This window comes from Apteryx mantelli, chromosome 1, assembly GCF_036417845.1.
Source record: "Apteryx mantelli isolate bAptMan1 chromosome 1, bAptMan1.hap1, whole genome shotgun sequence".
NCBI lineage: Eukaryota > Metazoa > Chordata > Aves > Apterygiformes > Apterygidae > Apteryx > Apteryx mantelli.
Window position 1 is genome coordinate 190,275,417 of NC_089978.1, and position 15,894 is coordinate 190,291,310.

General features: G+C 36.5%; 1 protein-coding gene across 2 annotated transcripts in view; it reads right to left on the reverse strand.

Annotated features, from left to right (window-relative positions):
• The window catches only part of CNTN1 (contactin 1), a 99,178-nt gene extending 83,550 nt beyond the window's left edge, over positions 1-15,628 (reverse strand). For both annotated transcript variants that reach the window (XM_067314634.1, XM_013947787.1), the window contains exons 1-2: positions 15,498-15,628; positions 155-284 (exon numbers count right to left, since the gene is read on the reverse strand). In XM_067314634.1, the coding sequence (XP_067170735.1) occupies positions 155-284; positions 15,498-15,552 (185 nt within the window). In that variant the 5' untranslated portion in view covers positions 15,553-15,628. The remainder of the gene's footprint in view (positions 1-154; positions 285-15,497) is intronic.
• Between the last annotated feature and the right edge of the window lie 266 nt (positions 15,629-15,894).

Consider the following 15,894-nt stretch of genomic DNA (forward strand, 5'->3'; position numbering starts at 1 on the left):
TTTTGGCAAATCAAATGAAGGTTGATTCTTATTGAAAAATAGCAAATCTCCCAATTTTTTCCAGCACTGAAGACTATATCCACCTGTTAAGACAGCCAATCATTCCATATCAAAACCTGAAACACTCATTATGTAAAATACAAAGAGATCTTACCTGTAAGTAGGAAAAGGAATTGCTCGAGCCCTGCAGTTCATTGAAACTTGCCCATCTGAAGACTCTTCTGGGTAGATGGTATCAATGGGCTGTTCCTCAAAAACAGGTCCATAACCTTTGTTTCCTTCCTCTGAAAAAAGGTAGTTTCAAAGTAATTATTAGTTAAGTAGCAGGCAAACCTAGGATGAACTTACATCACACCTATCACATTAAAAATGTGAGGGCTGAATAGTTAGCTCTGCAAAATCAACTTTAATAGCATCAACAAAACCAACACAGTATGGATAACAAAAGTGCTGGCTTTCCTTCACTGTGATTCCTGCTTCATTCATGTCCTCTGACAACAAAAGTAATTTAAACTATGTTCCCATATAACTACGTTCCCTGTCTTCTCTGCTGACATCATCAATTATTTGTCACAGTTTATGCCAATCTTCATGGAAATATTAATGAATTGAATATATGTCCTTTAGGAATGCACGTGAGATCAACTTATTTCATATATGCCAATAAATTCTCATCAGACCGACCCAAATGCAAAGCAAAAATCTAAAGATTAAGTGTTCCTTATCTTATGACCTATTTAGTTCCAATGCTTTATATATATGGAAGGAATCTTTACTGCACTATACAACGAAAATAAGTGAAAACTTGCTTCAGAGAGGCCAACAAATTCTCGTCAAACAGGTCTAGCCACAAAGTAACACTCTAAAGATTAAGCTCCTTAGCTCCTACTTAGCTTCAAATGTTTTATATATTTTGAAGGAATCTTTACTGCACTGTACAAAGAAAACATTAATCTTAGGAACCATAGCTGAGCATTCCACTGTTTCCAAAACATGTTTCTGTTCTTTTATTCAAGCTTAGGTGTATGTGTGTGTGTATATATATATATATATATATATATGCATATATATGCATGTGTGTGTGTGTGTAAATATATATATAATATATATATATAAGAACTACCACAACACAAGAAAAAAAAAGTCCTATATCAAAAATAAATTAAGTTTGCACAGTCAATCAAAGGTGAATAAATGTCAAACAAGTTTTGACAACAAGCTATTTTTTAATCTTTATCCTCCATTTGCTGATACTGTTGTAAAGGTTGCAGGGTCTGCCTGCCCCTACTGCATTTCTTCTCTCCTTAAAGTCCTCCAAGTGTATAAGGCTGCTCTTTTGTTTGAGTATCTGTAAAAGACTAGGAGCAAAGGTTGAACACTCTTCTGGCAGAAGTGGGACAATTGCAGGGAAACTGCTCAGCTAATCCAGGACATAACTGTTCTTTCTTGAGAAAATGACTGGAAGAATCTTGTAATACCAGAAAAACAAACACAGTTTTCCTAATATGATCTTTAGAGATGGCCAAATCTTTTTAGCTTAAAAAATTCCCCCAAAATGGCTAAGGGTGGAGAAATCCTAGTATTATGCAATACTATCTGTGCTTCTGATAAAAAAAAAAGCACTATATATCCTATAATGCTACATTTTAAAAAATCTTCACAGATCAACAAGTAAATTGGCAATGTAATAGGTGAATGTCCTTAAATCAAACTATGATTTTGTACTCATCCCTTTAAAATTCTTGGTCTTGGTTTTAATACTTTTAGATTAAATTAGGAAGGTTTTATAAAACCTAAAAGTCAAGACAAATCTATTTATGCAATTAAGTCATGTAAACTATGTAAGAGTTAGAATAACATACATGCAAAAAACAGTCCTCATTCATAGATAGACAGTAGATTGCAGCATTAGCAGAAAACTGGTTGCAAACAGATAAAAAGTAAGATCCCTTCCCAGTTTTAGCTAGCATGAAAATAATCACTGTTTCCCTTGGGGACAGAAACAGGTCCAAAAGGCACTGTTATGCTGTGATATGTACAGTCAGGCAACTCCATTTGCAGAAGGAATTCAGAGAAGAGAAGCCTTTCAAAGAAGCAAAGAAGAGCACTAGAAAGAAAGGCAGACCTTTTGAAAATGATCTGCTTGCTTTGATATTTTAAAGCACAATACTATATAAAAACTTATATACTGCTAGATCAAAAGAAGAAGTCATGGTAGACTGTAAAGGCAGGAATCATGTATCTGCACAGAGCCTACAATGACTGAGCCACAAACCTGGTGGCAGTTTCTGTGCACTTCTTAAATATGAATATAAAAGAACAATGCCTGCTAGCAGCAAATAGCTGGCCATATCACACGCCGCTGACTGTTTTCACCTTAGGACTCAAATGATGTTACAGACCACTTAGGCACTTCATGGCATGCATTTCTAATGCTTCCAGCACTATTAATTATACTGAGTGAATGTCTGTTTCTCACACCTATCAGATATGCTTTATAATGGCAATTCTGCTGCAGTCTATTACGAATTCTGTTTCAGATGTCTAGCTGAGCAGAAAAAGATGAGCAGAATGCATGTTAGGAGTGGTAATGAATAAACCTTTCATTCTCAGTCATAAATTGAGTGTGGATCAATAATCTGCAAACAGCATGGGGGAGAAAAAGAAAGAGAAAGGCCTTGTGAAAAAAACAACAAGAAATGCTCACACTTTACGTGAAGAAGCATACATGTGCAACTAAGTTTGGGATTGAAGGAGGGTAGATTGAGAGTACCTGGAAAAAGATTGATTGAAAGACCTGATTGAGATTGTGCCTACAGGAGAAAGGGGAAAGGTTAAAGTACAGAAAGGAAGAAGAAATGGATGTACCAGATAAACCAGGGATGAGAAGACAGACACATTTCACCAGTTCTGGTCCTGCTTTAGACAAGAGGATGGACTACAGGACCTCTCAAAGACTCTTACTGTCTTGTTTTCTGGGTACATTTCATGTGATTAGTATTTTAAGTTGGAGCAAAACCTATCATCTAACTCTAGCTATTCGAGGCTTTCTACAGTGAATTATACAAATGAGATTCAGAATTTTCAGTAGTGTTAAAACGTATTAGGAAGTCTTTGTGAAAGTCAAGAAAACCTGTATGTGCCAGATGAGATCATGGATCTTCTATAACAACCGATGGTGCTGGAAGGTAGTCCTGCCCCCCTTACCCAACTGATACTCTAGCTGTGCAGTGTCATTTCCCCTCTAGCCATTCTTGCAACACCTCTCATGCTTGTCTGACTTCTAGGGTAGCTGATAAAGCGAAAGAAAGTGGACATCTATTCACTTTTAGCTTTCTGGGTCAGTTTTCTGCCTGTTTAGTGAGCTGAATTGGTTCACTGATAAACATCCATGCTGGTACAAAGGATGGGATAAGACTGAGCACCACAACACAGGAGCAGGGGAAAGGAAAAAGGCTGTCCTATTAACTGAACCATCTGAAAGAAGCACTGCTTAAGTAAGACAGATATATCTGAAAGCTTTACCACTACTTGCAGATGAAACACCAAATAGTATTAGTACACCTTTATTTTCACAGCACAAGCCTGTGAGAGACCATGATATAAAATACCCAACACGTTCAGAAAAGATACCAAAAAGATGTCTGAAAATAACAATCAGAAACCACCTAAGGCAGTAATTTTCCAGTCAGCTCATGAAATTTTGTCAGAAGTAGAAAAAAAAAGCCACAATAAAAAGGCTTAATCAGTGTGTACCAATTCTGTATATTTATTTCAGTTAAGGTCGGAATTTTCCATATAAATATATTTTACAAAAAAAATGAACTAGCTGTCAAATGATTTAATTGTGCATTCTCAGCTACAGTTATAATAGTTACTATAACTATTTCAACGCTGCAGAAATTTCAGTTCCTTTGTATAGTCTATGATATCTTGGATCAAATTTTTGGTTAATATAAGTGATAAATGGTATACACCAGTGTAAGATGGCTCCCTGTTTATATAGAAAGGAAGAAGTTTTCCAACCCATATACACTCCTGTTGTATTACTCAGGTCATATAAAGAAAATTCCACAGCAAATCAGTAGCTGATCAGCCTTGGATCAATCCTCCCTGGAACTCCAGCCTTTCATCATAAATCTCTTCTATATCCTAACCATCTGCCCACTCAAATGGCCTTGCAGCTTCTATGCTCCATGCTTCTGGTTCTCCCTTGTCACTCATGTTCACCTCCCCTCTGAGAAGGAAATTATGCTTATAGTTACTATCTTTAAATATAAAGGTAATGGAAAATATAAAATATTTCCCCTATATAGGCCCACTTCTTGTGTTTTATTTCCAATAACCTGATCACTGTCTGCTGTTGCTAGAGAGCATATTTCATTAGTTCAGTATTTATTTTCATAATATAATTCTATGTATAATTTATTAATTCTACCTATTGCTGAAATGACGCTGACAGTAAATTATTCACATCAGGAACAAATTTGGCTTACATTTAACAAACATAGCAGAGAAATTCTAAATTGATTTTTGAATGATGAATGACTTCAGCAAAGCTGCCTTGGATGTAAGTCACTATTAACATTGCATTTTCAGTTTAACTGACTTTTAACCGAAAGACAAAGACTCTGCAGACTCTGTGTGACATTTTGATTTTTTCTGGCTGAAGAACTGATATATTATAAGGGTAGGAGGAAGGGAAGGGACAGGCTTGTCAAAACTAAACGCAGTTACTGTACATTAAAAATACCCTAAATTAACCAAGTAACATTCCAGCTTAGCTTGCAGGTCTTCGTTCAAAAACACATTAGGAAAACACTGTTCATGATACCAGGGGTCTCTTTATCTGTCTTTTGTATGGGGTTGCCACAGACAGGAAGAATGCTGAGTTTAGATGGGGAGAAGTAAGGGCACATGGGCAGTTTGGGATTTGAGGCTCAGCAGCCTGAGCCATGGAGAAGATATGTGATAGAAACATTCCCAGGGATGAAGCTTGGGACATGGTGAAAAAGAGAGGATGCAGGTGTTAGGCCTATGGCTATTTTGTGGGAATGGGAAAGTGATTTTGGGATGCCTTTACATTAGCATAATGGAAAAGAAATAGCGATAGCTAGGAAGAGGAGACAGTATAACTAGAAAACTACTCAGGAGACAAGCGGGAAGGGAACTGGTGGAACTGAAACAGGCAAAAAGGAAAATTTATGTGGTGTAGATGAGGTGCCTGAAAAATACTGCTCAGTATTATATACATTATAATACAGATATGATTTGGGGGCAGAAATATGGACAGTGTTAGGTCAGGGGGAAAGGGAAGGAAATGGACTGTAGGCAATTAGCTTCAGTCCCCTCTCGCTGCCTAGGAAAGGGTGAACAGGGCTCGTGCGCACAAATACACACACGCAGAGCTCAGCTTCTTATCTCTTCCCAACTTTTTTTCCCACACAGTCCTGTTAAACAATATTTGAAAAACTCTGTTCTGACCAAATTCTCTGTGTTTTGAGGTCTGGGTGGTGGTATTAGTTGTTCAGAAGACTCCTTATCAGTTGCATTTTCTTGGTTCAGTGGCCTGCACTATTCCTATTGGGACAACACACTTATTTTTGTCAAATTTCTAGTTATCTAGAGACCTTCCAAGACTGTGTCCCACTCTGTTCTGGACCTGCACAAGATGAATGTACTCCTAATATTCAGGGCGAGAAGACTTCCATGTTTTCACTTTTGATTTTCTAAACACATGAATTTTAATCCTTTAAATTACAGCAAATTAGTTGCTTCCTCTTTTATCACAAAATTATAAAAAACAGCGACTGATTACCTGATTTCTCCCTAACTGAGGCAGGATCTTCCATACCAAATTATCCCAAAAGATGCCTTTTTGACTACTTATAAAAACCCTTCAGTGAGTAAGACTTCATAATTTTTTTAGCACTTCCATTCTGATGTCTAATGATCCTTACAATGAGAAGACTTGTTTTTCCTTTAATATCTAAACTTTACCTTCAATATTTGGACCTTTCTGATGAACTCCCTAAAAAATTCCTGAACATTCACATTTTTACTAAAAGTTCTCATATTAGATCTGAGTTTCTTCTTGTATTTTACCAGCCTCTTGGCTGCTTACTCCTGTTAGTACAAAATACTGAAGTAAAAAGTGCACCAAGAGGGTCTCTGCACAATCACTCATCCCATTCCTCATGCACAATGGAAGCCTTTATATACACAAATAATATTTACATTCTACATAGTATTAAACAATGGTACCAGCCTGTTACCACAGACAATATATAATCTTGAACTCAAAACATCAATGTCAGTGGATTAGAGGGCTGTGGAAATAATTTCTCTCTTGAGAGACACCAGTGTTAGTCTGTTTGCATTCAGATCACTTTCAGTCACAACAATTTATTTTATTATCAGCTAATTCAGTCCTTACACGGATCTAATTTATTTTGAAAATCAATTTTATTCATAGATTAAGGATAGTGTCATGAAGTAAAGCTCCCGATAATTACAGAAATCTCTGTGTGCGTGACCACAACCAGAAAGGAAAGTTAAAAATATATAGTTTATTAAAGACCATCATGGGTTTTTTTAGTTCACAGAAGAAAACAGCCGTTAATGGTCATATTTTTCCAATATGAAAAAGTAAAAAAGTAGAACCTAATTGTTTGCTTTTGTCTTACTCATTCTTAGCTACAGATTTTACATACAGCAAATGTTTTTAGGGGTTGTTTAATAATATGTATGGCAAGTCATGAAACATAAAATGCTTTAACAGACTTTTCTTATAGATAATCTGGATTTGTAGCACTCCAGTATCCCAAACCTTAGTGAGATGACACAGATGAGAAAAAGTTCAATAAATGCAGCGATAGCAAGAATAGTAATTCCTTTTTTTTCCCTTTCTTTCTGCTAATTCTACTTTCTTGTGTACGGTTATAAATTCAGAGTCTTTTGGCATTAAGTGTGGGATTTAGCTCACGTAATTTTAAAATCTAGGGATTTTGTCCAAACTAGTCACACATGTTCTCCTGACAATCAGAGGGGTTAGACAGGCATCTGCAGCAGGCAATTCACCCCACCTGTCCTTCTTCATCAACCACAGAGGAAGCTGAAACACCCAACTTACATTACGTACCTAATTTACAGATAGTTAAAACAAAGCAAGATGAATATTCCCATATCAGAGTCTGGATTTAACTGACTGCAACTGTGACCTAGATGCAGCATGACCTAGATGCTCTCAGCCGAGCCCAGGGTACAGAAGCCTACTCCTGGCACTAAATCCAGTGCTGAAGCCTCTTCCTGCATTCAGTCTTCTGAGGTAGTTTTAGGACTATTACTCTCAACAGGAAAGCTAACAATTTATCTCTCATTTCTTCAAGTTTTAAAAGGATTCAGGAGGGAGGGAACAACGATGGCCTTGCCCACACCCCTGCACCTGAGGAGAGATTACATGACTGGTTTTGCTTGCATTGCAGCAGCAGCTAGAAACCTCTGTGGAAGATCAAGGATCACACAGTTAGGCCCTACATAGATACATTGCCAAGGAAACAGTCTTTGCCCTGAAGAAATTATTCTTCCACTCCAGTGCAGCATTAGAAGTGAAACTGTACTTTCTGCTTCTTATTTGTTCCATGAGGCTCAGATGCTCAAAGAAAATGGAGAAGGTCAAGCATGAAGTGAAACCATTGTCCTAATGCCCTCGCATATCCAAACATAAAACAGTGTATCTGATCCTCCTTAGCCAAAACTGAGCTATTTACTGAGATATTTACATGGCATCCAGTGAATGCCACGTAAATATCCAAAATTAAACACTTTTTTTCCCCATGAACCTCATGTAGAACTCTGTTAAAATAGTGATTTTATTACTACATACAATATAAATATAAATATAAGTACTATAAATAAAGTTTCCAACATACCAGATAATTTACCAGTTCCTTTTCCAAAATTGCCATTATTTTAATGCAATACCTCTATGGATCATTTACTGCAAGCACAGATACTACATTTGGATCTATAAACAATAAATCTCAAAGAATAGCTTTAATCCGTAAAGTGCCTGGGGGAAGAATTACTGTCTCTCTGGGTGTCTGCCATGGTGGGATTGTAATGTTTTTGAAGCTTTCCTAAATCCATTTATAAAGCAGAATTTAGTGCTTGGAGTAAATCTGACAAATGGTTATGCATGAAGCTGAAGAGAATGCATATGAAACAAATACATGCTTTTGGCAATTCTCCTTCTTATAATTTCAATCAGAAAAAAGGGAAATTTGGCCCACACAAGCTTTCCTTACTTCTGCAGGGCTAGAGAGGACTGTGCTGCTTCTTACTTTGCTCTGTGGGGTCTGTTTCAGCTTGTCAGGCTTTGTTTATTTCTCAGAAAGATTTAACTGCATTATATCCAGCCCAGGGAATGAGAGAGATTAGCCCACACTAGTGCTTCTCCTGGATCAGGGATATTCTAATGAGAAAGCAAAAGGACATCTGTTAAGTACTTTTAATTAGTCACAAAATGGAGAGACCTGCGCAATCTGAAGTATGAATAACTTGTACAGACAACACCATCAGCTGCCACCCGATGTTCCACGAGAATTTACTCAGTCTGCAGCATTATATTTCAGTAACTGCCTCAAGAACTAAGAACTAAGCAAACGGTAACCCTAAGCATCTGGCACAGCGCTGCTGAAATAAGGGATCCTGGTCATGCTACAGTACTTTGTTCAATGAAGTCAGAACCCTTCCTCCCATGCCCAAATTTTTAATGATCCTTTCTAGGTTCAGTCTTTTTTTTTTTTTAATCAGTTTTACACTTGGATAGTTTTAGGCTTGGACTTAGGAATTTTCTGGATCTATACCAATGAGATGGCAACTAGGGTGCATGTTTAAAAAAATTTTTTTTTTTAGCGGAAAACATAATTCTCTAAGAATTTTCCTTTCAGCATGTCTGTGTATAAAGTAATTTGCTTTGAAGACAATTATAAGAAAGTTATCAAGAATAGCTCCATGGTAGTTTTATGATCAGTAAACATCTAATAATTCCATTATTGTGAAAATATATTTTCAGCATAAGATGTCTTACTAAGGGAGGGCTACAAGAGCTTCCCCTGGAAATACTAAGATCTTTAACTTCATCTGTAGAAGAGGTTAAATGGTACTATAGCTTTCTTAAAGCAAATAATAATGAGAAAGCACTGAATGTACTTATTTGCATTCATTGAAGGTCTCTCATTAGAGGTCTCTCACATTCTTAGGGACCTGATCCATCACAATACGTAGCACATAAACTGACCCAAATCAACAGGATTACTTATGAATGTAATGTTAGGTATGTGCTCAAGTCCTGTGCTGGATAAGAATCAACTTGATTCTAAAAACAACACAAATTGTGATGTGAATATTGATAGTATATCATAGTGAACTGTTTTCCGAAGATCAATGTCAGAAAGAAGCTAAATAAAAAATAAATATAAAATTATTTGCATTAGCATCTTTATTCTGTTTTTCTAATGAGCAACTTCTTCTTCTGTTCCTGCTTCCTGTACACTTACTTAGCTATTTCCATGACATTTAACATTGCTAAAGGTGGCTGGCTGCTCAAGAGATGCGGTATCATTCTCACCAGTATTGACCTCTCTGATATTGTCGTATCCTGTTACATATTTTCACACTACAGAGGGCCAAAGATCTGCTGACACAGCACATGGCTAGATTAACCTTGAAAGCTAATGAATACTGAACAGAAGAGCCATAGACTCATTCATTATCTTAACTATCACTAAGTCATCAGGTTTCATATCACTATCACAACCATAGAAACCATTTGGTATTTAGAAATGGATCTCATACAGTATTCAATATGTCAAAAAAAAGAGAATTTACCAGTATCTGAGAAGCTCATGCTCAGTACAAAGCTGGTCTGGGAATGATGCAAAATATCTCTGCCGGGCTCACAGGAATACAAACAAGGCACTTTCAGGTTTCTGAGCATCATGATCACAAAACATATTATGATTATTTGTTTATAAATGTCAAACACCTCTGCAGCAGCACAAAATGGTCTTGTAAGATCCAAGCAGGGATGTGGCAGACAAGATAAACAGTTTATTAAGTATATTAACACGCTCCCTATTTTTAGAGGAAAATACATATCTCTCTTTAGCAATTGTGAATAATGCCATATGCTGTTGTAAAAAGCTTTAAATAATGTAGATTCCAGCCCTCAATTTTCAACACATATTTTCGAACCTACCATTCTGGAAAAAATCCAAGCTATATATAATTTAAGGTTTGGGTTTTTCTACTTCTTTCATAATCAAGTGAGAAAAGTTGCACTTGGCATTTACAGGAAGTTTATGTGCTAAAGGAATAACATTTTCATGACCATAAAACTCATGATGTAGCATTTCATAGTCTAGAAAGAAGATTCAGTCATCCTGATGTAGAAGAAGTACCAGTGCAAGCCATTAAGAGGTTAAAGTGACACCAATTCCCAAGAACCCATCAACACTCAAACAGAACAAGTAACCACTCAAGTAGTCCCACTTCATGCTATAAAAAAAGGTTAGATTGTCTTGGGGAAGGCTGCTTCTCTTTATCTGGACTGAAAAGGGCAGAAAAGTTACTCCTATCTATTGCCTTCTCATATGTGCCACTGAAGTTCTTGATGAGCCTTGTAGTTAATTACATAGTTTCTCCTTTATAGCAAGTTTCAAGTATGAAAAGTGCCAACCCTTGACAAAGCAAGTTTCTCCACTTATGCCTAAGAATGAAAGGATAAAGTTTGCTTGTCTTCTGAGACTACCAATAGGAATGCCAACAAATACCAATTATAGTAGTTTTAAGCATACTCACATTTGTCAATCAGATACTTTGGATGATTTTCCTTAGAAACCTAAGTGTTATTTTGAAAGTGACTTAAGAGCCTAAGAGCTTGATCTCATGGGAAGGCTAATACTCAGCAAACTAGGAATGAATTTAGAGTGCACTAGCTACTCTGCACATTCTCCCCACATAGCCCTTCCAAATGCATATGAAATACCAGCCACATACTCAGAAAGTTAGTGTACTGTCTAATCACATCCTCATACACAGATTGAATTAACTGTCCTGTATTGACAAGCCCTGTGTCTTAATGGTTTTCTGGCTTGAGATCCTAAACAGAGATATGATTTTTGAATATGATGCATTAGGTTCCCTAAATAACAGAAGTACTTTCGACATTTTTACCCTTGGACCATTAGCTCATTTTGTAGAATCCAAAATTGTCAATAGAATGCCAAGCTGCTCTCTGAAGCCTGATTTGACCTCAGATCAGGTACTACTTGGCCCTGCATTACAAAGTCCTCTCCCCCCAGAAATAGAATGGTTTGATTAGAAAGAAAACATCTGAGGAACAGAGCAACATTTTTTGCTATTGATTCCTCTTATAGCCAAATGTAATTAAGTATTCATGAGCACAACAAAATAAGGCCTTTGCAGTTTTTAATTTGTCTTTCTGAGAAAGAAATAAAACAAGTCTGTTGCTGAAACAGACTCTTAATCGTTTTAGCCCAAGGTTATCATCTCATCATTTGGGTAACTGATTTGTATGGGATTAGCTTGATGAAAGAAAAGTCTAAAATCTAGAATCAGCAATAAGATATGAATTTGAACAAGAAGTCAGGAAACTTGGAGAGAGCACAGGCATCAGAGGAAAGAGGAGAAGAGTCAAATATTACCATTAATAGGCATGAAATAACTTTTTGGCAGTGGACTGACAATCATCATCATGTTCCCTGAGGAGTGATTTGCTGTTCTCATTTGCCTTGCACTGCTCAAAGTGCACTCTGAAAAGCAACCCTTATTATAACTGTCTGTTATATCCAGTAAGTGAAAGATCAAATTACTTACGGCTTTTTCATCGATTTATATATGCAAGACTACATTTAAAACACTAATTTACCTGGAAAATAAATATTTTTCCTGTCTCACTGAAGAAGACGATCTCTGCCTACACTTCGGATGCACTGATCATGTAACATTTGTTTCCCATCATTCAAGTAACACAGATTCCCCATTGATGGGCAATGGACAGCCATTGTAATAATTTTTAAATTCTGCCTTTGATTACCATAAAACAGAACTGGCTAAAAGTCAGGATGTTTAATCCCAGGCAAATTCTCAAATTCTAAAAAAAATGTATTTCAGTTTTGGAAAAAAATGTAAATTTCCTGCAGCAGGAAAAAAATCTATTTGAAAACAGGTAAGAATTCTTAGTTCATTAAGTGTCAAAATAAATGTGATCATTTCAGGTCAAACCCTGAAAACCTCAAGTCAGTGTGGCTTTCAGTTTCTCAGCTTCCTAGCTCTGTGTTTCCCAAATACTTCCAGCAGGTAAATCTGGAAATTCTCAAAGCTCAATCAAAGCATGGATTCTCAACACTTTCAGGATTCTTGACTGGTATCTTCAAACCTGAGCAGACCATATGGTGAGACATCTCAAAAGGCATTGACCCTGAAAGCTTTAAGTTTCCTGGCTCCAGAGCAGTTCAGATAGTAGGTCTGTTTAGGAGCCATGGGTTGCAGAAGCCTTGACTGATGCCTCTAGGGTCATGGATCTGTCAGCCCAAAGGCAACTTCCACAGTAGAACCACCTAGAACTGTGGACTCAGCAACACAGGAGGCAAGGTATCAGGTGAACCAAACATACTTCCAACAAAACTACATGTTTTGTTAAAAATTCCTGAACCAAAGTTTTGAACAGGCCCCATGCAGAAGAACATTTTGTTTTCAACATCTGTTCCAATGCTAACTTGTCTCCTCTCTCTGATCCTTAGTCTGTCTTGTTATTGAAATCAGAACGCTTGATCTTTTTTTGGAAATTGTCCCCAATTCCCATATTCTCTAGCACTGTTGACATTGTCAGCATCCCCCTTCATAATATCACGTGTGGAAGAACACCTCCTAAAATTTGACCAGATCACCCTAAGTGTATTTTTTCTTCCTCCACACCAACTATCCTTCACGTTTTGACCATACAGTCAAAGCTCTCAAACAACCCCATATATTTCATCTTGATTACTACAGCTACATATTTTCTGGTTTCCATGACATTCACATTGCCAAGAAATACATTAAAGAAGAAAATTTGCCTAGACTAACTGCCAGCAACACTGGCACTCATTTGAAATGAGAGATCCTCTAGCTGGTCTCAAGTGCTTGGGCAGAGCGAGGACTACAACTTCAAGTTTATACAATCCAGAAGGGTACAATAATGACTAGACGACAAAGGCAAAAATTGTCTCAACTCAAATGGATATCTAATTATTTATGCAAAGTAAAGCAGGTTCAACAGTAGAGAGTGGAGTGCTACCCAGCCTTGGGTAGCAATCAATCCCATTGATTGTAAAAGATATTAGTCTTCCACATTGGAGGAGAGTACCATAATCTTTTGAGGTGGTGGTAGGTCTTTGGGTTTTTGAGGAAAAATGCGAACAAGTCCTGGATTGGACTGGGATGGATTATGCATACTGGAAAATAAGTTAGGAATTTTCTTTGAAATCAAAATGTCTTTTACAGACAGCACTATCAGAACCTCCCCCCATGCAAAACTCCTCGCACCAATGCCTCCTATTTTTCTTACATTAATCTAACATAGTCAATTACAATCAAGCAAAAGATCAAATGTATATTGCTATGAACACACCAATGCATACTCGTGCAAGCTCATTATGCCCATCTTTGTTCTTTCCATGTCACTTATTAGTGACGCTAATAGCACACTATCTTCCAAAGTATCTCTAAGGCACCTGGCATGAGATGTCCTGTTGCCAAGATTTCTGGCTTCTGGGCACAACTGCAATATACATAATACACAAGTAATAGCATTAATCATCTGGTGCTACCCTTAAAAAAAAACACTGAGCATTTGTTCTCAGTGGTTGACTCATACAACTTTATTATGAACCGAAGTCCAGCACTTAATTGGCTACTGTAGCTGATGATTTTGTTGGATACAAATCTCAACATGTCAGGACTGAAATTACATGTGTAACATTACTGATTGCTGTTGACAGTTCAGGAAAAACCCAGTATTAAAATAGTGAATTTTAATTTTTAATTTTGGTGCCATCAGCAACCCTCAGATCTGAACAAAGAAAAAGACCTTGAAACACACAGTAAATACACAGCATTAGATTCCAACATTTTTAAGATCTTGATTTTTATTAGATGTCAGTATATCCTTCAGTGAACTTAGCCATGGAATAAAGAGCTCAGGGTAGTTCAAATCCTTTTTAGAATACAGCTGCGTTCTCACTAAACCAAAAAGCATTCCTGTGAGCTATGAAGTGATTTCTTAAAGGCAATAAGCTTACATCACAGTATTAATCAGATTTTTGGACTCAATAATACAGACAATATGATCTCATGATAGTGATAACATTACAAAGTCTGAAATGGTAGGCCAGATAAAGCAAAACCACGGGCTGCTTATTTCTATTAAGGACCCATTAATTATATAAAGAACCCCAAAACAGAAAAAAACCCAAAATGCAGTAGAAGTATCCTTATCAGTAACTTGCCCCTAAAAGCAGAAAGGATCTACAACCTGGCTTGATATGCATTAAAAAATAACCAAATCATTAGTGTGCAATATTTGGATATTTCAAAACACATTTCAGTCAGTATTTTGTGTATGTACAACTTACTTATCCTGCTTTTTCCATGCTCAGATCTCAGTTCAGGCAGTTAGTATATAAGCAAAATGTTCTCTTTCTTGAGAAGAGTTTTGCTTATGTTGGCCGTCTCATTCATGACAGCAAATGAAAACTAACATTTGCTTAGAAAGTCTCAAAATTCCTTATCGAAAAGTTGGAATAAGCACTGGCCACTAGATTTTAATCCTGAATTTTAATTTTCTAAATAGGAAAAAAAATTGAATGAAAAAATTTGAAAGTTTATGGCCTTATCTCTATTTATGTAAAGTTTTACCATTTGTAATCTTGAATTAGAGTCAGTATATGCTGCATTAATACACTGCGTTATGAAAACTATCCTGTATTGTGCTGTAGCAAATGCTGATTTTTATTAATTTTAAGTGGTGTCCATATTGTAGCATTGAATTTTGTGCGTAGTCTCTCATCTTATCGGCATATTTCCAGTCTTCTAATCATGTTGCTCATCTGTGCACTAACAGATGGTTAATATATTTTTTATAATATTAGATGAATCTATGGATGAAGTAGAGATTAGATGAATCTACAGAAAGAATTAATTCTGTATACCAAATTGGAATAGACAAAAATGAATTTGAAGTCAAGATTAGCATTTTTTTCAAGCTTTTAATGATGGCTTCCTGATGTATGCTTCCTTACAGCTTCATTATTCATATTTAGTAATTCACTGCATCTGCACAAATAAACTCATACAAATAGCAGAAATGACCTTGAAATGCATAGAACTGGAAAAAGGCTAGTTAAAGGAATTAACATGGGAGGTCATCTTACCTGCGAGACAGAAGATGAAACACAATGCAACAAGATGACTGATTAAGAGGCACATGGTTATCTTCTATTCAGAGATTATCTCAAAAGCAATTCTGCCTTGCAACACCAGTATTCAGAGAACTAAAAACACCTGATTAGAGAAAAAGAAAAAGCAGTGAATAATTCCAACATAAGGCTGTATCTCATACCACATTGAACTTCATATTATCTCTCTAAACTGAATACTTAGAGTTAATATAGGATAGAGTCTTTTGAATAATAAATGCACTGTCAAATTTGCTGGATCAAATTAATGATCTCTTTTATTCAGAGTGCACATTGTTTAAAGGTCTATAGAGCTCCCAGATTTTCCACTGATAATAATGAATTTGGCAAAAGTTAATACTGAACATTCTCT